Consider the following 22,949-nt stretch of genomic DNA (forward strand, 5'->3'; position numbering starts at 1 on the left):
AGTGAGTGAGTGAGTGAGTGAGTGAGTGAGTGAGTGAGTGAGTGAGTGAGTGAGTGAGTGAGTGAGTGAGTGAGTGAGTGAGTGAGTGAGTGAGTGAGTGAGTGAGTGAGTGAGTGAGTGAGTGAGTGAGTGAGTGAGTGAGTGCCCTCTCTTTGCCATTTTGCCCCTGTAATTTTGTCTTTGGTCACAAATATCGATAAAATAAACACATGAGAATGTAAATAAATGCAAATTGATAATAAATGTGCAATCTAATGGAGAGAAGAGTCAGTGTGCTGATGTTCATTAAGGTTGTTTGAGTAGGTCAACGCTGTAGTTGCCATGTACATTGAGAGGAACAAGTCTGTTCAGATATGCCCAAAATGTCCCTCCCCATATGCCATTATGGGATAATATAATATTATTATATTACCCTGTATGGCATGCCCCCAGACCCCCTAGCTGAATTTGGTCCCCCACCCACACGACCAAGGCTGTAATAAATGAAAATAGCCTTCCCTATATAATGGCAGATAATTTCATTTAGTCTTTTTCTAGGAACACTTCTGATCAGAAGTTCTTATGTGCCATAAGCTCAAACTGACCCACTTCATGTTTTTGTTCAGCAGACTACATGGACTTGTGTAGTTACGCATCGCAGACTTAACAACCTTTGGCCACCCCGCTATTTTCTCTGGCCACCATATGGCCACCCCTAAAAAAAATCTCTGTGGGCATCCCTGGTGTGTGGACAATTTTGGCCATGAAGGTCACCAGCGGGAGTACCTGATACAACATAGAACATGTTAAAGCAATCAAATGAAAAGTGTTGCTGATCTTTGACATGATCCAATCTCACCACCGATCCACCACCCTGGTTTTTATTCTATGGAAAATAGAGCTGTTAAAAATTAGGTTCTGGATCGGAACTGGACCAGAACCAGACCGGTTCCTGTGGATGTAAGGCATACCAGAGTTTCGGAGTGGACTCCCATGTCCCTGGAGGAAACATATGGACCTCCATTGATTTTATTTCCTGACCCACCAGAACCGGAACTGGATCTGCACGGTGCCACACCTGCTGCTCGGAAAGTCGCTGGTTTGATTACCAGCTTCATCAGTGTGTGTCCCATAACTCTGGATTCAGGATGTTATTGATCACCCAAACACAGCAGCCGTGCGTGAGTCACGTGCGTTTCAGTAAAAATCATGTTAAAAAAATCGGACCTGTAGAAGTTTATTCTTTTTACCCCTGCTGATTGATCAGAGTTATCAGGACAAACAGCTGATCGGATTTGATGGGGATCGATGGCTGTATATCGGTAAGAACCTGATCATATGGTGTGATCAGAAATCGATCAGCTGTGGAGCTTCATGTTTTTGTTTGTCACAAAGAAAGACGCCCCCTGACGGCCGCTACTAAAGCGGACTCAATCCGCCAATCAGAGGCTGCGCTCCAGCGCGTCTCCGTTGATCGACAGGGCCCGCAGCCAATGGTACTCCGGCTGCGCAGCGGACGCGAGACCGGAGGGCGGGGTCACGCGCCGCTCGGCACCACAGCGGAAGAAAATGGCGGCTGTGGCTGCAGAGCCAGGAGCTGCGGCGGTTCCGACAACATCAGCGACCGCGGACGATGAGGGTCGTCCGGAACTCGGTCCGGGCGGTACAGGGCATCTGGGGGCGGCGGCGGAGCCCGACAACCCGGCCGCGGAGCTGTTCGTTCCGCGGATGGAGGATGGAGCGGACGGAGAGAGCCGCCATGTCAGGCCGGAGCTCGAGACCACGGCGGGAAAAGCGCTGCCCGAGAGCGACCTCCCGCTAGACCGGGTCAGCTTGGACCGGTTCTCTCCCGGACTGCCAGGGGACCCAGACGGCGGCGGGACTTACCGCAGCATCCTGCCGGATACGCAGCCCTACGCCGTCTTCCTGCACTCCTTTCCGGACCCCCCGCCCGTCACCGAGGCCGGCCTTTCTCTGGCCGAACCGGCTGAACCGACCACCAACGTGACGACAAACCGAGCCGAAACCATGGACCGAGACCGGGCTTATACGGCTCTGATCCAGGCGGAGCTGCGGCCTGGGCCCGGAGAAGACGGTACCGCAGACCGCCTGTCTGTCCGGGCTGGTCTGGACCCTGATACCGGGTACTGTAAAATCTCAGGTGGGGCGGAAGAAAAGGCGGGCCGCGGCCTGCAGGAGGAATCCTCTAGAACCGAACCCGTCCTGGACCTGAATCCTGGTTCCGAGGTCCGGGTTTTCCTGGACCACGTGATCGATGACGCGCTGGTGGTGTCTTTCCGGCGGGGGGAGAAGGTGTTCTCAGGTGTCCTGATGGACATCTCCAAGAGGTAAAACTTTAGTTTTATGGGATCAATGAACCGATCAGCTAATCAGGCAGTTTATTGATCAGGTTCAGTCAGTAACAGCTGCTGGTTTCTCTGATTGATTGATCGGTTCTGTTAACAGGAAACCACCCAGTATTGATTATTCTTCATTAATCAGTTAGTGACGTCACTGAACAGCTGACCTAGTTCTGTGAGATTCTGGTTCTGGACCTGGACCGGGTAATAGATCTCTGTGGGTGGTCCTTCTGTTAACTGAACTGTTTAATGATCTGATATTTGGCCCAAATCCATGAAGATGAGAACTAACAGCTTAAAACTTTTACTGCTAAAATAAATAAATAAAATCTACATTTGACTCTTAAAACGTGAGCAGCTGATTTCAGCAGACAGATTCAGTAGAAAACAGCACGTTTAATTAGTGAACAGCAGTGTTGGTTTTATAACCTCAACCATAAATCACACAGTATTATTTAACCCTTGAACCTCCATCAGATCCACCGAGGTGTGTAGCTCTGTGGGGTAAATGTGATGGATATTTTACCCTTTAGATGATACGGAAGTTTTCCAGGTTTATATCCCGTCCAGGAGGTTTACAATCCAGCCACTAAATGTAGTTTTATTCAGAGACTCTATCTGGTAAATCCACCATGATCCATGATAACAGCATTATTTATCACATTTCACCATAAAAACATCACCATCACTACTATGTTGCTAAGAGACCTCTATTTAGACCTGGACATGATGATGAAGCCACTTCCTGTCAGACTTTCCACCAATCAGAGAGCTTAGATTGACGGTAACGTCCAATCAGGAGCAGCCAAAGATCAACCAGTGAGCAGAAAGTTCTATGTGTGTGTGAAAAGAAGAAAAATAATGCTCCTCTATGGCTGGAATAAAGCCAAGAAGACGTTTCTAACCCATTAATTCTCAGGGTTCCAGACTAACTTTTTACAGCCGCCCCTAACTTAAAGTTTTAGAAGAGCAAGCAGAAAATTTATGGGCGCACACTGAAATCGCCTTGCAAAGCAAATATTCACATTTCCTCTCATTTTCACTGTATTAGTAATAAATACTTAAACAATAAATTAAAAAATTACAATTTTTACAATTCACATTTTTTTTCAGTTGACATAAAAAAAATCTTACTGGCTGCACTAAAACAAAACAAGTAGACGGAGAACTTGTCAAATCAAATTAGATTTGATTTGATTTTCACTTTGTAGTCGAAGCAGAACGACATCTTTGTCCTCATCATCCCCCACAGGACCTGGTACGACTGGTCCATGTAGTTCCTGGTAATAAACAGCTTCAGGGACTGATGCTCCTCCAGCTGCTGTTCCCACTCCTCAGTAAGAACAGCAGCTATTGGCTGTCCTACAAGTCGCTAATTAGCATCATCAGCCTGGTACATATAAACGTAATGGATGCTGCCATAAAGAGGGATGTCATGGGAAAGAAAAAAATTGATAATAAAAAAAAAGACAACCTAAAAATGTTTAGAACAGCAATAATAATTCTGTCAATATTTATTTTTTAGTTCTGTTTTTTTAAGTGTAATTTGGTTGTTTAGTTAGGATTCTTTAACATTTCACAACACTTAACTTTTACTGTGACGGTAAACCAGCAGGATCCTCCAGCAGCAGCTTTTACGTTTCATTTCCAGCCTGGTCATGAAACAGAGGTGAACGTCGTCTGAATGCAGCTGCTGCTGCTGCGAGAAGACCAAGCCTCGTTTGAGAGGGTCTGCACAGCACCGCTCCTTGTTGGGAAGATAAACTACCTTCATTCATGTCAGTTTTTAAAAGTCTCCAATAATACCAGAAAAACTTGCTAAATATAGCGACAAAGATGCTAAGTTGGCAACACTGAGGAATAATAAATTCCCCCAAGACCCGCCTCTTTCCACACATTAGCCAATCACAGAGCTCGTTTGTCCCCGCTCACACACACATTGGCTGTCATCTTCTTCGTTGGTGTTCGTCTCCTTTTCTCATATTGAAGTTAGTTTGAGTCAAACCAGCAGCTAATTTGTTATTACTGTGAACTACTGGGCTGAAGAGGGAGCAGAAGTTTGTTAGTGACTAAATAAATTCAGTTATAACTCCTACAAGAAAAAGGCCGACAAACGTATCGTCGTCATTGTAGAGAAGATGAAAAATTCACTCGCTCTGTCTCACATTTTAGTCGCAAAATGGGACCATTTGGTCGCAGTCTGGAGCTTTGATACTAAAAAGTTATAAGAAATAAAGGCAAACAACATCTAACTGAAACCAGGTTCTTTATGTAATCAAATATTTAACATTTAATGATTGATTAAAGGTTCTGAAGAACACGCTAGCTTCCTGTCGCGTAGAACCCGCTAGTTTCCTGTCGCGTAGAACCCGCTAGCTTCCTGTCGCGTAGAACCCGCTAGTTTCCTGTCGCGTAGAACCCGCTAGCTTCCTGTCGGGTAGAACCCGCTAGTTTCCTGTCGCGTAGAACCCGCTAGCTTCCTGTCGCGTAGAACCCACTCGCTTCCTGTCGGGTAGAACCCGCTACTTTCCTGGTGCGTAGAACCGGCTAGTTTCCTGTCGCGTACAACCCGCTAGCTTCCTGTCGCGTAGAACCCACTCGCTTCCTGTTGAGTAGAACCCGCTCACGCTAGCTTCCTGTCGCGTAGAACCCGCTAGTTTCCTGTCGCGTACAACCTGCTAGCTTCCTGTCGCGTAGAACCCACTCGCTTCCTGTCGCGTAGAACCCACTACTTTCCTGGTGCGTAGAACCGGCTAGTTTCCTGTCCCGTACAACCCGCTAGCTTCCTGTCGCGTAGAACCCACTCGCTTCCTGTTGAGTAGAACCCGCTCACGCTAGCTTCCTGTCGCGTAGAACCCGCTAGTTTCCTGTCGCGTAGAACCCGCTAGTTTCCTGTCGCGTAGAACCCGCTAGCTTCCTGTCGCGTAGAACCCGCTAGTTTCCTGTCGCGTAGAACCCGCTAGTTTCCTGTCGCGTAGAACCCGCTCGCTTCCTGTTCTGTGGAACATACAGGCATAGAAATCTATACTTAAATGCAGCATTGGTTCCCACTTTGTATGTCAGTGGCGCCGCCATATTGGTCCTGGTAAGTGGTCAGTTGGAGTGAAAGGAGGAAAGGCGGCTGGATCTGAACAAACCGTAACACCGGTTAACGCGATCACCGGGAATAACTTGTCATTGTAAGAATTAACTGTTTGTTTTTGTTTTTATTTCAGGCCTTGTCATTCAGAACCTTGTTTTCCAGCCTGTGTTGTTGTTTATATGTGACATCCTTTAGTTCCACCTCAGACACAGTCTGACAGCATGTGAAGAACACGGAACCTTTTCAGTATTACAGGGTCTATTATAACAACATTTAGTACTGTTGCCATGGAAGCAAAGGTTTAATGCATTTCTTAAAAACCTTTTCATAAGCGGCCGTGTTAGTTTTCGTAGTATGGAGTTTTAAAGTTAAAAGGGGTTAAAATACTTTAAAATCTAAATTCTGTGCCATTATTCTTTAACTAAATCATGATAAAATAGATGTAGTTGTGGATGCACTGATGTACAACAAATTATACTTTACATAGAGACACCTTTTAATCCAGAGGATTACAATATAAATATCGTGTTAAACAGGAAATCTACTCCTGGTTTTACCTTCCCGTTGACGGGAAGTTTTCCACCCATTATGTATTTAACTTACTTTAAGCCCAATAAACACTATTGATCGTCTGTCAGTGATTATTAACAGTTACGTTAGTTTATAATTTTCTTTCACCATAAATCAAACATAAAAACACAATCAGCTGAAATTTTATAATGTTTAATATTTAATCCAGTTTAAACGAAACAAACCTTCACTTGTATTCATCTCATGAGCTGTATTGCCAAGACCAAGATGGCGGCCACGTGGACGTGTCGCAGCCGCGCAGCGTCTGCGTATAAATGTGTGTGCTCACAGGTACTCCTGGACAGAAACTGCTGGGCACGTGTTGCTGTGGATAAATGACACTTATTGATTTCTGTTAGGTGACGGTGTTTAGGTGAACTGATACCGATATTGATCACTGACTGAATTATTGATCATCAACCAGTGATGTCATGGTTACTTCTGCTTGTGTGTGCAGGTTTGGACCTTACGGTATTCCCATCACGGTGTTTCCCAGACGTGACAACCAGACCGGACCTCCCACTTCTCTACAGCTGGTTGCAGGAGGCGACGACCCGTCCATCAAACAGGAGGAGACAACCGCCACCTCTTTGTCCCCGCCTCCTCAGTCTCCTCATTCCTGGACCTCCAAACTGCCGCCACTGTTCCAGGAAGGAGCACCGTACCCGCCACCCCTGCTCATCAGAGACACCTACAACCAGGCTTTACCTCAGCCGCCGCCACGCAAGATCAAGCGGCCAAAGCGCCGCTATCGCTGCGAAGAGCCCACCTCCATCATGAACGCCATCAAGCTACGCCCCCGCCAGGTACTGTGTGACAAGTGCAAAGGTGTGGTGGCATCAGGCGGGTACAGAGAGGCTCGGCGTGGCGCGGTGGACCTGAGGAGCGAGGAAGCGTCGCGGCGGCGGCGGGCGCCAGAAGGACCCATCTCCTCCGAGCTGAAACGCCTGAGAAATGATGACAAACCAGCTCGTCCGGCCGCAGATAGACGCTCGTCGTCGGGGATACGGGTGTCATCCACAGCACCACCCTCCTCCCGCAGTGTCCTGAGGGGCAGGGCTTCATCATCATCATCATCTTCCTCATCCGGCCGCGTCCGTCTGAAGCTGAACTCTAAGAAGGTTCAGAACAAAAGTTCTGCCTTCGAGCGCTCCAAAGCCCGACAGGTCCTCAACAAACTGGCCACGCAGCCGCCGCAGGACCAGAACCAGGACCAGAACCAGAACCAGGACTGTCCCAAGGCCATGACCCGGGCCGCTGCCCTGCAGAACCACAACCAGAAGGTCCACTTCACCCGCCGCCTCCAGCGTCTGAGCGGCGCCGCCATCAGCGGACACACGGGCCTGCCAGCCAGAATCCGTCTCAAACCTCAAAGGTACCGTACCGACGAGGCGCCACACTCCTCCTCCTCTTCATCACCAACCAAACACAGTGTGCGGTTAGCTCCGCCCACACTTCCTCCAAGTCCCACCCCCTTAGTTACAGCTCCTCCCACCTCTGCTATCTGTGTTGCCGTGGAAACGCAGAAGACTCACACACCTGAGGAGGAAGGGGCGGAGCAAAGAGAAGCTCCTTCTTCCGCCTCTTCCTCCTCGGACTCTTCCCATTCAGAGTGCAGCTCCACAGAGACCTTTGACCCCCCCCATCCTGAAGACCCTCCACCTTCTGTTCCTGCACCTTCCTCACCTCCCTCCTCCTCCTCGTTAGCCCCTCCCTGCCCCCCTTCTTCCCCTTCTGTCCTCCTCAGAACTAGCGGTGAGGATGAGGAAGATGGCGGGGAGCTGAAGAGGCGTCGGAAGTCGTCCACCTCCTCCTTCTCTTCGTCTTCATCGTCCTCTTCCGTATTCTCCAAGTCAGTATCAAAAGTCCCGCTTCCAGACGGCCGCATTGTCTGCGTTGGCGACATCGTCTGGGCGAAGATCTACGGCTTCCCGTGGTGGCCAGCGCGCGTGCTCGGCATCACGGTGGCGCGGCGCGGCGACACGGGGCTGGCGGTGCGGCAGGAGGCTCGCGTGTCCTGGTTCGGCTCGCCCACCACCTCCTTCCTGCCGCTCACGCAGCTGTCGCCGTTCCTCGAGACTTTCCAGCTCCGCTTTGACAGGAAGAGGAAAGGCCCGTACCGCCGCGCCATCGCCGAGGCCGCCAGCGCCGCCAAGCAGCTGACGCCCGAAGTCCGTGCACTGCTCACGCAGTTCGAAACATAGCCTAGGCCCCGGCCATACAGACACACCCACCTTTACAGGAAGTGGGAGGAGCTGAAACCTGACAGATGGAGGATGGAGGGGGAGGAGCCTCTGGGTTACGTGTCAGCGTTAAGGGGGCAGGGTTTATCAGGTGTCAATCACAGCGTTTCAGGACCCCCCCCCCCCCGCTTAGACATGTGTGACATCATCAGTCTGTTCGAACAGACGAACAACTCATACTTTCTGATGATTGGCTGACAGTGTGACATCATGGTTATGTCACATTTACATGAGTCAGCAGAAATAAACAGCTGCTCATATGTTTGTTGTGATTATACGGCTCACCACGATTGGTCCAGAGGTGGTGGTCTGAAACGCTGGGAAATTATAATCTGACCGATCCAGGTTCTGTCAGGTCCGGGTCCTGAGGGGTCCAGGTCCTGTAGAGTCCTAGTCCAGTCACGTCCAGGTCCTTTGGGATCTGGGTCCTGTCAGGTCCGGGTCCTGTGGGGTCCTAGTCCTGTCAGGTCCAGGTCCTTTGGGATCTGGGTCCTGTCAGGTCCAGGTCCTGTGGGGTCCTGGTTCTGACGGGTTCTGCTAAAGACTGTTTTTCTAGAAGTTTTGTTCAGAAACACTAACTGTGAATCAAAGTGTTGTCCAAAGTAAGGCCGGAGGTCCAAACAAGGTCAGACTCACCACAAGTCCAGGGTTCTGGTCAGGTTCTGCTGTGATCAGGTGTTTGATCCTGAGCAGAGGTCATGAGCAGACGGACAGGTAGGACACACTGACGACGATGATGATGATGATGAAGGTGGATTTTCCCTCTCTGCTGTCGGACTCTTTTTCCCGTCTGTTTGCAGACCCAGTTCTGATCCGAGTGTACATGTTTTTCTCCTGATTTAAAATCTGTTAATAAACTGTCAAACTGTCTTTGAATCCTCGTCCTCGTCATTTTCTTCTTCTGTGGTGGTTTACAGTTGGACTGCTGCCTTGCTCAGCGGCACGCCAGCTGCAAACAGATGTTTGGTAAAAGGGTCTGCAGAGCTGCTTCTACCAGAAATCCCAGCAACTTAGTCCAGTCCGCTCTGGTCTGGTCCAGTCCAGTTCAGTCCACTGAGATTTTCAGTGATTTTAGAGATGAACTCGCCTGTTGCTGATTTCAGGTAAAAACACTTCTGGTCTCCAGAGTGGGAAAATACCAGCAGAACCCTGAAGTTCCAATCAGGTCCCGGTCCTGGTCTTGGTTCCGGTTCTGAAAACACCAGGTTAACTACTGCATGTTAGAAGCATCTTCAGCCTGACACTAGTCTTGGTTCCAGATCTGGGCCAGGTCTTGTTCTGGTCCTCACATCCAGAAATTAAGATCCAAACAAAAACTTGGATAAAGAACATGTTGGAAGAGAATCAATAGTAATACTATTGATCCCAGATAAATTCTCATCTCATACTGAGATCAGCTGCTTCAGATAACTGATTTATTGATCTGTGATAACTGATCACAGTGATTTAAATGTTGGTTATTGATAAGTTGATGATCAGTGGCAGAGTGAACTCAGGACTTTTTATAAAAATTAGTGATTGATCAGGTTCCCAGTGGGTTGATTTGGATCAATAAATCCAGAATTCTGAGGTAAGAGTTCAGTTATAGAGTTTAGATCTTTGTGAACCCGTCTTCGTCCTCAGGTTCTGAGCATGCTCACATGGACTGTCAGATGTTTCTCGTCAAAATCGCTGATCAGAAGATAAGCTGATTAATAGCACGTCATCACCACGGTAACAGATGCTGAACGGTGACAGATCCTGAACTCATCACCACGGTAACGGATGCTGAACGGTGACGGATCCTGAACTCATCACCACGGTAACAGATGCTGAACGGTGACGGATCCTGAACTCGTCACCACGGTAACAGATGCTGAACGGTGACGGATCCTGAACTCATCACCACGGTAACAGATGCTGAACGGTGACGGATCCTGAATTCATCACCACGGTAACAGATGCTGAACGGTGACGGATCCTGAACTCATCACCACGGTAACAGATTCTGAACGGTGACGGATCCTGAACTCATCACCATGGTAACAGATGCTGAACGGTGACGGATCCCGAATTCATCACCACGGTAACAGATGCTGAACGGTGACGGATCCCGAACTCATCACCACGGTAACAGATGCTGAACGGTGACGGATCCCGAACTCATCACCACGGTAACAGATGCTGAACGGTGACGGATCCTGAACTCATCACCACGGTAACAGATGCTGAACGGTGACGGATCCTGAACTCATCACCACGGTAACAGATGCTGAACGGTGACGGATCCTGAACTCATCACCACGGTAACAGATGCTGAACGGTGACGGATCCTGAACTCATCACCATGGTAACAGACGCAGAACGGTGACAGATCCTGAATTCATCACCATGGTAACTGAAGTTGAACTCCATAGAGGTTTTACTAATCAGAAGTGGCACAGGTAGAACTGGTAGGAGGAGCTTCGGTTTCTGAAATGGATCACTGGTGTGATTCAGAATCGTTTAGAACACTATCAGAAGCATCAACAAAGGTCCAGACTCAGAGCTGCTCCCTGAACTGAAACCTTTCTGATTGATTCATTGACTTATAATCTTTTTCTGTGGATGAATTTTAAACATTTTGTCTCTTTGCAGCACGACTCTGAAGAGCTGCTGACGCTGAGGATCCTGCGCAGTGATTGGATGAGTGGAAGTGGGTGGGGTCACAGCAGATGGACATCTGTCAGATGGACACCAATAATAACTAAGTGAAGAATTTATAAAGAAGAAAATTTGTTAATCTGGTTGATCTAATCCCTGCGTTTCAATGGATTCCAAGTGTCAGTGATGTCACAGTTAATGTTTTGGGTCCTCCAATCAGAATCAGATTAAATAATCAGCTGGCGATCAATTGGCTGAGTTTTACCCCGTACTTTCCCTGCTGCTCCCATTGGAAACAAGCGGAGTGATGTCGCCTGTCCACCAATTCACCTGTAAGCTCTTAAATGTCATCAGGTAGACTGACCAGTGAGGCTCTGCTCCCTTTCCCAAACATGGTGGATAATAGGAGATGGGAACATGACATTCCGACATTCGGCTGACAGGAAAAACACCCAATGTTGGAGGCGACGTGATTGACATGGGAGAGCTTGTTGCAAAGTGGGTTGCAGTGTCCACGCACACGATCGACAGGAAAAATGACAAATGGGCGTCTTTTTATTCTTTTCCTGCGTGAAAAAAAAAAATCAAGGGAGTCTCGTGTCCGCCGTAACAACGGGGAGGTGGATGGCGTGGATATCCGCCGTGAGATGCACGGGCACAGACTTTGCTGATGTCCTAAGCTCAAGGCATTTTCCTTCTGGTAGGTGTGAACATTTCACTTACTGAGATGATTGTGTGCATTTTATTCCGTATCCGAGAAAATTAACAGTAGGTTCACCTTTATGTTTTAACGTAGCACCAGTCGACAAAGCAAGCTAGCAGGCTAACAAAGGCTAGCTCAAACATTGTGTGGTGAATGAATGGAACCCAAACAGCACTTCTTACTGAACTACTCTGGGAAACTGGATGTAACCAGCCAGAACCAAGGCTTTTAGAGCTATTTTTATCACTGTCTGTGAATGAAGTCTGACAAATTTTGTTAATAATCCCTGTAAGGGTGTTTGCCATATTAGATCAGGTAGACTGACAGAGGGTTTGTAAACTGTTCATGAGCCTCAAAAGACTTCAAACTTCTAAACTGAGCCTCAGTAAAGGCGCTCACACTGCAGACCAGACACAAAAATGTCAGAAAAAGTCAGAGGAGGTAGGGCGTCGGGGTCGAGGGTCCTCTCTTTAGCCCACATTTCATATGGATCATTATCTTCAATCGATGCGATCTTTACCGTATAGCATCTCCTCTCCTCGGGAAGAAGCTTGTTACTATAGTGCACATTTTGTTTGTTTCTAACCTTCAACATTATGATTGTTGAACTACTTTTCAATCTGCAATGGTCAGGTTTTTCTCTGTGGTCTGGGAAAATGGCGCCAGCCTGTTGTTTACGTTTTAGAAAGCACTGCGCAGTGATGTCGGTTCCCATGTCCTATCGTTTAACCTCCACCCAAATCCCAGAGGTGATCAGGAAGTCCCAGGCATAACTAAGAAGTTTCAGATGCGATTGACTGTTCGGACGCAAGGGGAAAGTTCTGGATGCGATAGGAAAGTACCATGCAAGATTGGGAAGTTCTGGATGCGATCGGGATGTTCCAAACGCAATGGGGATGTTTCGGATGCATGAGATGGGGAAGTTCCAGAAGCAATCAGGATGTCTGGAACACAATCGGATGTTCCGGCAGCGATGGTTTCCGTTGGTTCCATTCCTCTCCTCCCATCATTTGGTCCGTTACAGCCCAACACTGATGAAGATCCTTAAAAAAATGTGTCTCTGGGTCTTAAAGCAAACAAAAAAAGTTCTGGTCACAACTAGGGATGCACGATAACTTTTTTTTGAGACCGATACCGATAACCGATAACTTTCAGCTCCTAAAGGCCGATACCGATAACTGAAAACCGATAACGCATCGATGATCAATCATTACATCAATACTATAAAAAAAAAAAAAACACTTTTCACTATTGATAGAGACATTTATTTTTTTCAGTGAAAAGCTATTGGCAAGCCTCTCAAACGCTCTAAAAGATATCAAACAAAACAATTTTATACCTTAAATGCACATCAATTCAAAGAAGGTGCATTGCACTTACTTTTACAAAAATAAAGGCTCCTTGAACCACCTTAAACTGATGCAAATACATGCATTGGGATACAAACTGAAAAAGCCTGTTTTTCAGAAGTAAACAAAAAAACAAGATCAGAAAATTAATGCAAGTTGCATTCAAACATTTCTACTGTTTGTAAGCACAATCAGAATAAGTGTACACTTAAGAATATTGCACTGACACAAGTTAGATTTTATGCAATAAACTGAAAAAGTGCACTCATAACCAAGAACAATATTGCACTGAAACAAGTTAGACTTGTCTACGCAAAAAATGCATTCCATGTTATGGAATCCATAGTGGCAAAAAAAACTAAGTTTAAAGGATTTTTTAATACTTAAACATATCTCTGACCTGACATTACTTAAACTTAACACTCAAACTTTTGGTTCCTTTAAAGGAATACTCCGCCCTCAGAGTGATGTGCCTTCATTCTGTACTCACCCTCATGCTGATTAACACTCTGGAACACTTTGAAGGCACATCATTCTGAGGGCGGAGTATTCCTTTAAGACAGGAGTATTTATCTACCCTTCTAACTCTGGATGGATCAGGGGGAGATTTTTTTTAATGAAGAGCAGCATCTCTGCTTTTTCGCCTGCAAGTCTGTTTCTTTCCTCGGTCATCACGTGTCCTGCGGCAGAAAACAAGCGCTCGCTGTCAACGCTGGTGTAAGGTGCCGATAGATATTTCCGAGCAAGCTGGGCCATGCGTTCAAAACGGGATTGATTGCTCCTCCAGTATTCCAGGGGGCAATTGCTCACGTGAATGGGTGGCTCCGACAGATATAACTGGAGCTGGAAATTAAAACGCAACAGAATAAAATCTAATTATTATGGTTTTCTGACAGAAGCAATACGAGTTGTCTTTAAAAAGGTTAAAGAAATCTTTACACTTACTTCTGCATCCACTCCGCTGTTTTCCTGGTGAATGGCAGCCTCATTTTCTTCCAGTATTGCCTCAAACATTCCCAACAGTGAGTTTTTCCCATCTTCCCTGCTCCTCTTTTCTGGCGGCTCTTCGGGTTGGGGAGTGCCAGCCGTGGCACCATCCTTCGCCAACAACTTTTCCCGCAGCATATCTGCTGCTTGCCTTTTTGATGCAAGGCTGAAGTAGCGGTCCTTGTACCTCGGGTCCAGTATTGTTGCCAGATAGTACAGGGGTTCCACCTCAACGTGACCAAAACGTGTCTGTACTGCTTTTAACAGGGTTTCCTTTGATGTCTTTACGCCGTGGTCTGTCGGAACAGTTTGCTTCAGCAGACGTGTCAAGGCTTGGATGGAGGGGATAACGTCTGCAGCTGTGGCTGTGGCCTTGCTGATGTTCCTGGTTAGCTGTTCACAGGGATCGAGGATGGTCAGCATGTTCTCAACCAGGGTCCATTGGTGGGTGTTGAGTGCAGCAGGCAAATGATGTTCAACTGAATATGCTGCAATTGCTTGCTTCTGTGTCACAAGACTCTTAAGCATATAAAATGTGCTATTCCATCGCGTAGTTATGTCTTGTTGGAGTCTTGTTTGTGGCACTTGCAGCCGTTCTTGTAATTTCCTCAAGGCAGAGGACGCGACTTGAGATTGTCTAAAATGTCCAACAATCTTGCGCCCTATGGCAACACAGTCAGACACAGCTCTTTGACTTAACACAGCCTCGTTAACAGCGAGTTGTAAAGAGTGTGCCATGCAGCCCAGGCTTGCAACACCACACTCATTCATTCCCTTTTCCATATTACGTGCATTATCTCGTAAGACAACATGCACCATCTCTTTTTTAATATTCCACCGCAGCAACATAGCTTCAAAGGTCTGGTGAATCATTGTACCGGTGTGTGAGCCGGGCAGCTCCTGGCACTGTAACACCGCTCTCACCAGTTTAAAGTCTGCTTTTAACCACTGCGCAGTCAGACTCATCATGCTTACAGGGCTGACATCAGAAGTCCATATATCCATTGTGAAGCTGATGTCTTTCACGTTGTTATCAATCAAAGCGTGAATACATTTGGCGATTGCATCATACTTGGATGGAAGGCACACATCGGAAAAATAGCGGCGGCTCGGCATCGTAAACCGTGGTTCCAGGTGATTAATGAGACGAGAAAAGCCTCTGTCCTCAACGAGGGTGAATGGCTGGTCGTCAAGCGTTATCATTTCCATGATCAAATCGTCAATAGCCTTAGCCCGTGGGTCATGTCTTGCAAATTTCTTGGATTTGTCGAGAGCTTCACGGATGTCTGTAAGTCCCGATGGCGCGGTCTTCTTAGCGGCTAGCTTTTGGTCGTTAGCCGCTTTAGCTGCCCGGGAGTCCTCATACTCTTTTAAAACTCCGTCAAAGCGATGGTTATGTTTCAGGTGACTGATCAGGTTTGTGGTATTGAAGCTCGTGCTATTTTTCCCTCCTCGTGGAACTTGCTTAGAACACTTGTTACAAATAACCAGCGATGTATCTTCTTCGGAAACTTTGAAAAAATCCCATACTATCGAAGCCATGTTCTCTGTTGTCGAACGTACACACGCAGTTCGCTGCACGCTGGTGGTGCCGCATTCACTGTGAGACGGAAATTCCCTATTCCCGCGTTTGATAGTCATTCTTTTGGCCTTTTTAAATGAATGATTCTATTGTTTATGAGTAACCCAGTCAGTTTTCCGATTAAATAAAGGTTGAATAAATTAAAACAAATACCAAAACCTATTACAAAGTTTTAACTAGTTGTTTTCTAACATGAGGGGTAGGCTTCTCTGAGTTTTCCTTTTTATGTCAACATCACTTGATAGCAGCATGCACTGTAGACCATTCAGCTTATAGTGTCTGTGTCTGCGGAGGACTGCCGTGTTGACAATTTTAAATTAATTATCGGAGCAAGTCATCATGATATCGGACTTATTGGAATGACGGCCCGATAATTATCGGGCCGATAGTTATCGTGCATCCCTAGTCACAACCCATCAAGGTTCTAAGTCCTGGTTCAGAATCAAAGTGCCAGAAACCGTCAGCCAACACTGGACTCACCGTGAACCTGTTTATGATCAACCAGTGGACAAGAAATCCGTTTTTACTCCAGAGAAAACAGTCTGAACTGGTTTAAACCAGTTTGCTCCAGTTAACGGGTCTGATATGGTTCAAACTGGTTTGTTTTTGGTTTAAACCAGTCTGTTCTGGTTCAAACTGGGACAGACCAGTTTGAACCAGGCTGTCCTAATTTAAACTGGTCTGCCCTGGTTTAACATGGCCTGAACTAGTTTAAACTGGTGTGTTGTAGTATATACCAGTCTGAACTGGTTAGCACTGGTGTGGACTGGTGTTTTGAATATTAGAATTGTCCTCATAGGTGTTTTTTTTCCTTTGATTTAAGAAATGATGCAAACATTTATTATTATTGTAACATTGTGTACAAACAGATAACTGCAATAAAGAGACTGCATGTGAGAGCCAGCTGTTTGATTGATCTGTAATCTGAAGTGATCAGAACTGGTTCTAAATAGGGTAGGAGAGTCTGGAAAACATCTCGTACCCTTCCTTTAATTTGATGTGGATGAATCTAGTTGAACCTGGTTAAACTCTGACTTCTGGTTCAGGATTTCAGTCTGAACATGAACTGTTTTCATTTTATGTGTCATCAATATTTTATCTGTAACTAACCTGTTCATCCTGATAAACCAGTTGTCTATGATGTCATAGTGACCTCTAACAGATCTCCTCACTAGGAACGTCACGTTGACGACCACAGTGAAATCCAGAGTGAATGTGAATACTAAATCGTCGTCCTCAACGCCTTCGGGTGGGGGGACGGGTCCTGACTGTTGTCATGGGTTGTCCACCGGGGTAAACCCCAACGTACAGGCGCCAAGTCCGGGGGCAATGAGCATGCCCACACCTGCTTGGTGCCTCTCACCGGGAGCAACTCCAGAATGGAAGAGGGTCCAGCCCCTCTCAAGGACAGTGGTTCCAGAGCCCAAGCAGTGCGTCGAGGTGAGTCCAACTATATCTAGCCGGAACCGCTCAACCTCGCGCACCAGCTCAGGCTCCTTCCCCGCCAGAGAGGTGACATTCCACGTCCCTAGAGCTAGCTTCTGCAGCCGAGGATCAGACCGCCAGGATCCCCGCCTCTGGCAGCCGCCCAGCTCGCAATGCACCCCTATGGCCCCTCCTGCAGGGGGTGAGCCCACAGGAGGGGAGGCCCATGTCACCCTTTCGGGCTGAGCCCAACCAGGCCCCATGGGCAAAGGCCCGGCCACCAGGCGCTCACCTCCGTGCCCCATCTGCAGGCCTGGCTCCAGAGGGGGGCCCCGGTGACCCACGTCCGGGCAAGGAAAACCTGGGTCCTTGTTTTCTCATCATCATAAGGGTGATTTGAGCCGCACTTCGTCTGGTCCCTCCCCTAGTTTGTCATGGGTGACCCTACCAGGGGACCCCGACAACAAAGCTGCTAGGATCATCAGGACACACAAACTCCTCCACCACGACAAAGTGGCGACTCAGGGAGGATAGATTAAAACAAAGACCAAATAAATAAGATTTCCAAAACAATAAATAAGAAGATAAAACAATAGAATAGAATAGAATAGAACAGAACAGAATAGAACTTAGTGACCCTTGAGCAAGAGTTTTTATTGCAGATATTGTAAATGTACAAATATTGGCATTTCAACAATAGAGAAGTTTTTTATTTTATTTTGGCAGTTTGAAGGAAATGGTAGAAATAACAGAGTTTGAGGTATCAGATTTCTGTGGAATAGTGAACAAATAACCAAATAAACATCATATACAAATTTAAAAAGTTTTTAAAATGTCATTGATGACGGCATCTCTCTCTGTGTCTTATGGCAGCGATACGAAGGACAGGGCGGTCGATCAAGATGGCGACCGTGGAGGGTGAGCTCTGAAGCTATAAGCTCTACCACGCAAAAAGAAAACTACAAAACCATTCAAATGCAACATTCTGGCCTAATTTAGAGGAAGAAGACACAAGGCAAGTAAGTTAAATATCACTAGAAAGGGAGTGGACTGAGATTCAACCTCCAAAGCGACCCAAGTATATCTACTAGCCAAAACACGTGCAACATGCCGAAAAGAGATGCTGCTAAGACGAGTAGCAATGGACCATCAAGTTAATAACTTTTACAGTCTGTGTATTCCTTTACCTGTCACACCGACGAAAAGTCCTGACCCCAAAAAGCAGTGCTCCAAAGAACCTGAACGAAAAGAAGATATCTTAAAAGCCGTCGTGGAATTGACGGCACACTTCACCATCGCCATGGTGTGCGAACATGTTAAAAAATGGACTTTGAAATGAAAAACAACGAGGAGCGTGTCAAAGAGCTCTCTGGAAAAGTGTCACAGCTGCAGCAAAAATGTGAAGACGCTGAGCGTTACAGCAAGAGATGGAACAAGAAACAACCACAGAAGATGTCAAAGCTGAAGTTCTTCAGTTCTTTGCACCTGATGACAAGCAAAGTCCAGGATTCTTTGTTGACACGGTTCACAGAGTCCGTCCATCCCATCATCCACTTCTCTCAACAATCTTTCAGGAACAAAATTTGGAGGCTAACTCGTGAAAATAAGATCCTCACGGAGATGAAATTGCAAATGAAGGAAGACCTGACGCATGCTGACAAGATGAAAAGAAAGCAGCATGGCCGCTGGTCGCAGCAGCTAGGAAGCAAGGAAGAAGAGCTACAATAGATACATTTTCTAATGCATCAGGCCTTAAATTAAACATTAAAAAGTGGCATTTTGTGTCTAAACAAAACTCCAGAAACGTCTCCGATGTGCCCGTTAAACATGGTGTTAAATATTTAGACCTTCATATCACAGATGATCAGCTTCTCAGACAGCAGCTGAATTTTATTCCCAAGATTAAGAAAACCAATTTAATATTTAATCTATGGCTTCAAACAGACCGAGAGTTGCTAACCAAAGCTGGAGGTGTATCCACATTAGTTCATCCTGCCTCTTTGTTAATGACCTCTGCAAAGAAACGAACAACCAAAGTTTATATGGAAAAACAAACATCACTTTCTTAAGAAAAACATATTGTGTCTTGGAAGAAATGAAGGAGGACGTTTTCCACCTCAACCACACTTTTAAAATCAAATGGCTCATAAATTTTTTGAAAAACCCAAAATCTTTATGGAATTTAATCCCCAACCCCATTTTAATGAGTTGGGAGGATTAAATTTCTGATGGAAAGTAATTACAGTGTCCAAAGCTGCAAATAAAACCATCTAAATTCCACCAGCGAGCCTCAATAGCTTGGAAACGTTGTTATGTCCACGACTTTTCACCCCACAGATACAGAATATGGAAGAATAGTGAAATAACTATTAAAAACAAAACCTTATAGAATAAAAATTGGATTGATCGAGGCATAATTCACATCAAACACTAATGACAGTGGTGACGTCTTTACATATGAACAGTTCTCGACAGAAAAATCATTTCCCATCAAATACAAAGAATTTGTTTCTGTAATAAACGCCAAACCCACAGGTGTAGTTGAGATGATGAAAGGCCACTCAAATCTATAAATTCTCAACTAAATGAGCTAAAGATTAGAGGTATTAATATTACTAATACCAAATATCAAATAAGCTTATTAGAGAAGAAGTGAAAAGCAAAAATAAAATTATGCCCTTCAAAATACTGACTGGCAGAAATCTTGGCTTATCTCCTTTCAGTTCTGTATTTTAAATAAGAGAAGTGCACTTCAACATTTACCCCTCGAATGCCAACATCACCAAAATGACAAACAGTCCTTCCGCTTGTACTTTTTAACACTGGACCAGGAGCCATCTCCACCCGTTCAGTTGCCTCCACTCTGTTATGTTTTGGAAGGATGTGGAAAATCTTATTTTAAATAAAAGTGGTCAATTTCCCCAAAAGATACAACTGCAAAAATAAACCCCTGAACCACATTGTTAACATCTGAATATTATTTGGAAAATTTCACATACATTAATGCAGATTCAAGAAATCCTTCCCCAAAATAAATATTTTTACAGCTGAACTTGATGCATATTTATGGACTTTAAATGTTACGCCCAACCGAAAAAGAGCACTTACACTCTCTATGTTCAAAAACCATTTTTCTTTAGAGGTTACTTGAGTTTTCTCAAAGAATCTCTTTATATTACGCACATAACAGCCACTGTGTTGTCTCACCTGTTATTTTCTCCTCTTTACTCTTATTCTGTTCTTATATACACATTTTTTTATTTTCATTACCTGCATTTCATGTAGCATGTCGTTCTGCTGTCTTTATGTTCTTTATGATCATTTTGTTTGTAAACCGCATTGTTCTGAAATAAAGATATATTTTAAAAAAAGCGATACGGAGGACAGGCACCAAAGAAGAAGAGGAGACGGCGCATGCGCATTGTCTGTTGATAACCCGGTGTCAGGATGGCTGCGCCCGTGGATCTGGAACTGAAGAAGGTACCGTTACTGCTCGCGTGCAGTGTCTGATGTTCTGAGTTCCTACCTGCGTGTTCTCACCTGTGGGTCGCGCGCTCTGTGTTTGTGTCCAGTCACGTTTGCGCAGTAAGAACCGGCAGCTAGCCGCGGCTAACAGCAGAGATAACTGTTAGCATGGATGAGCCACGCGCCGCTCAAGCAGACACGTACCGAGTCGGACCGGGACAGCTGCCCTGGTGTTTTAGCCCAGAACGGCTCACGTGAGCTCCCTGATTGGCCTGAAGCTGCGCGGTGAGTGAGGAGGAGATAGTAAAGACACCCAGAAAGTTGAATGAATAAAACAAAAGTCTAACCAGAGATGAAGGTTTGGTTTACTCATTCGGGTCCAGGGTTTCTGGATTATCTGACAAGCAGCTGCATCAGTCAAACATCTGGACTAAAACGTAAATAAATCATCCTAATAAGTTTTAGGTTCAGGTGGACCAGGTTCAGATAGACCAGGTTTAGATGGACCAGGTTCAGGTGGACCAGGTTCAGATGGACCAGGTTCAGATGGATCAGGTTCAGGTGGACCAGGTTCAGATGGACCAGGTTCAGGTGGATCAGGGTTTCTCTGAGTCATGGGTGCTGTGCAGATGTTGGATCAGCAGGTTTATCTTGTAGGAGCCTGAATGAGGGGAAGAGGATTAGTAACAGGTTCTGAATCCAGATCAGAGCAGCTTCTCTAAGCAGGTGGCTGACAGGCAGTAGGAAGGACTGATATGCAGGGGCGGGTCTAGAAAAGTTCTGATGAGGGGGCAGGCAGGACCAGGAAACGGGGGGCACAGATGCCTGGATTTTAGTAAATAATGAGCAGCTTTTTGGAACTTAAGAGGTCATCAGATGTTAAATTTAGAAGAACGGTCGATTTTTTTCAGTGTTGATGTAGAACAACATATAGAAGTGCATCACATGCTGCATTCACTGACACTTGGGACATCTGAAGTTTACCTGAGTGAAGCTTAGTTTACGCCTATTATTTGTTAGTGAATCCTTACCGACACCATGCCTTTCTATGCAGATACACAGCCCTGTGATGCTGAATTTGGTCTTTTGTTTATTTTGTTTGCTTCCTCCAAACCACAGTCATGGTTCAGAAAAAAAAACCTGGCTTTGGTTAGCAGTACAATCATTCTGGCAGTAGCTCCCGTCTCCGGTTCAGAGGTTTCAGACCAGAGCGGCACCTCCCGTCTCCGGTTCAGGGGTTTCAGACCAGAGCGGCACCTCCCGTCTCCGGTTCAGGGGTTTCAGACCAGAGCGGCACCTCCCGTCTCCGGTTCAGGGGTTTCAGACCAGAGCGGCACCTCCCGTCTCCGGTTCAGGGGTTTCAGACCAGAGCGGCACCTCCCGTCTCCGGTTCAGGGGTTTCAGACCAGAGTGGTACCTCCCGTCTCCGGTTCAGGGGTTTCAGACCAGAGCGGCACCTCCCGTCTCCGGTTCAGGGGTTTCAGACCAGAGCGGCACCTCCCGTCTCCGGTTCAGGGGTTTCAGACCAGAGCGGTACCTCTCGTCTCCGGTTCAGGGGTTTCAGACCAGAGTGGTACCTCCTGTCTCCGGTTCAGGGGTTTCAGACCAGAGTGGTACCTCTCGTCTCCGGTTCAGGGGTTTCAGACCAGAGTGATACCTCCTGTCTCCACAGGCCTTCTCGGAGCTGCAGGTGAAGATGATTGACACCCAGCAGAAGGTGAAACTGGCCGACCTGCAGATCGATCAGCTGACTCGTGTTCAGAAACACGCTAAGCTCACACACACGGAGATTGCCACGCTGCCTGACAACACACGGCTCTATGAGGGTGTGGGACGCATGTGAGTCTGCTCACCTGTACAGGTGACGTCTGTGTCACATGACAGGAAACTGAATGACACAAAGAGCTCCACCACAATTTACAGAAGCACATGTCGATTGTTCATTAGAAGGTCATGTGACTCTGCTGTGTTTCAGGTTCATTCTTCAGTCGAAAGAGGAGATCAATAATCTGCTGATGGACAAACAGAAAACTGTGGATGAAAAGATCAAAGAGCTCGAGGTGCGTACACACACGTGCACACACTAAGCTCTATATTTTGAATTAAATAGAGAAATTCAGATATAAAAGTTTAACTGACTCAGAGGTCTGGAACTGGTGCTGGAGCTTGAGATAAGCCCAGTAATAAGTGAGACAGCCTCACAGTGCTAAACCTGAAGTTAAAGCACCTGTTCGATCAGCTGATCTGCTGCTACACACCTGCTTTGACTCACTTGTGTGACGCCTGAACGGCTCATCCTGAGCAGCTGTTTTACTAGAACTATGTGGTTCTGTAACTGGTCCAACACCTGCAGCCTCACTGTGTTACCTGACTGTTACCTGACTCTGTTTCCCGTGTCTGTTACCTGTGTGTTGCAGCAGAAGAAGGTGTACCTGGAGCGCAGCGTCAAAGAAGCTGAAGACAACATCAGAGAGATGCTGCTATCCAGGAGAGCCCAGTGATCAATGCAGACCTGATCAGTTATCAATAACACACTTTTTGTTCCACGCATTCATATTAAAGCCATCAAGCTCCGCCCAGTT

General features: G+C 46.4%; 2 protein-coding genes across 3 annotated transcripts; both read left to right on the forward strand.

The window, feature by feature from the left end:
- The first annotated feature begins 1,497 nt into the window (after positions 1-1,497).
- On the forward strand, positions 1,498-9,457 carry pwwp2a (PWWP domain containing 2A). The gene is made up of 2 exons (XM_042008354.1): positions 1,498-2,327; positions 6,449-9,457. Exons 1-2 carry the CDS (start codon positions 1,549-1,551, stop codon positions 8,193-8,195), a joined length of 2,526 nt encoding a protein of 841 aa, XP_041864288.1. The 5' UTR covers positions 1,498-1,548; the 3' UTR covers positions 8,196-9,457.
- A 10,819-nt stretch (positions 9,458-20,276) lies between these two features.
- Positions 20,277-22,941, forward strand: pfdn1 (prefoldin subunit 1). 2 transcript variants are annotated; one of them, XM_042008361.1, is made up of 4 exons: positions 20,277-20,382; positions 22,040-22,206; positions 22,343-22,427; positions 22,788-22,941. In XM_042008361.1, the coding sequence occupies exons 1-4, from the start codon at positions 20,350-20,352 to the stop codon at positions 22,866-22,868; spliced, it is 366 nt and encodes a 121-aa protein (XP_041864295.1). In that variant the 5' UTR covers positions 20,277-20,349; the 3' UTR covers positions 22,869-22,941. The 2 variants fall into 2 exon arrangements, with proteins under 2 accessions (XP_041864295.1, XP_041864294.1); XM_042008360.1 differs by having other exon boundaries at positions 20,278-20,382; positions 22,785-22,941.
- The last annotated feature ends 8 nt before the right edge of the window (positions 22,942-22,949 follow it).

This window comes from Melanotaenia boesemani, chromosome 15 (assembly GCF_017639745.1).
Source record: "Melanotaenia boesemani isolate fMelBoe1 chromosome 15, fMelBoe1.pri, whole genome shotgun sequence".
Lineage (NCBI taxonomy): Eukaryota > Metazoa > Chordata > Actinopteri > Atheriniformes > Melanotaeniidae > Melanotaenia > Melanotaenia boesemani.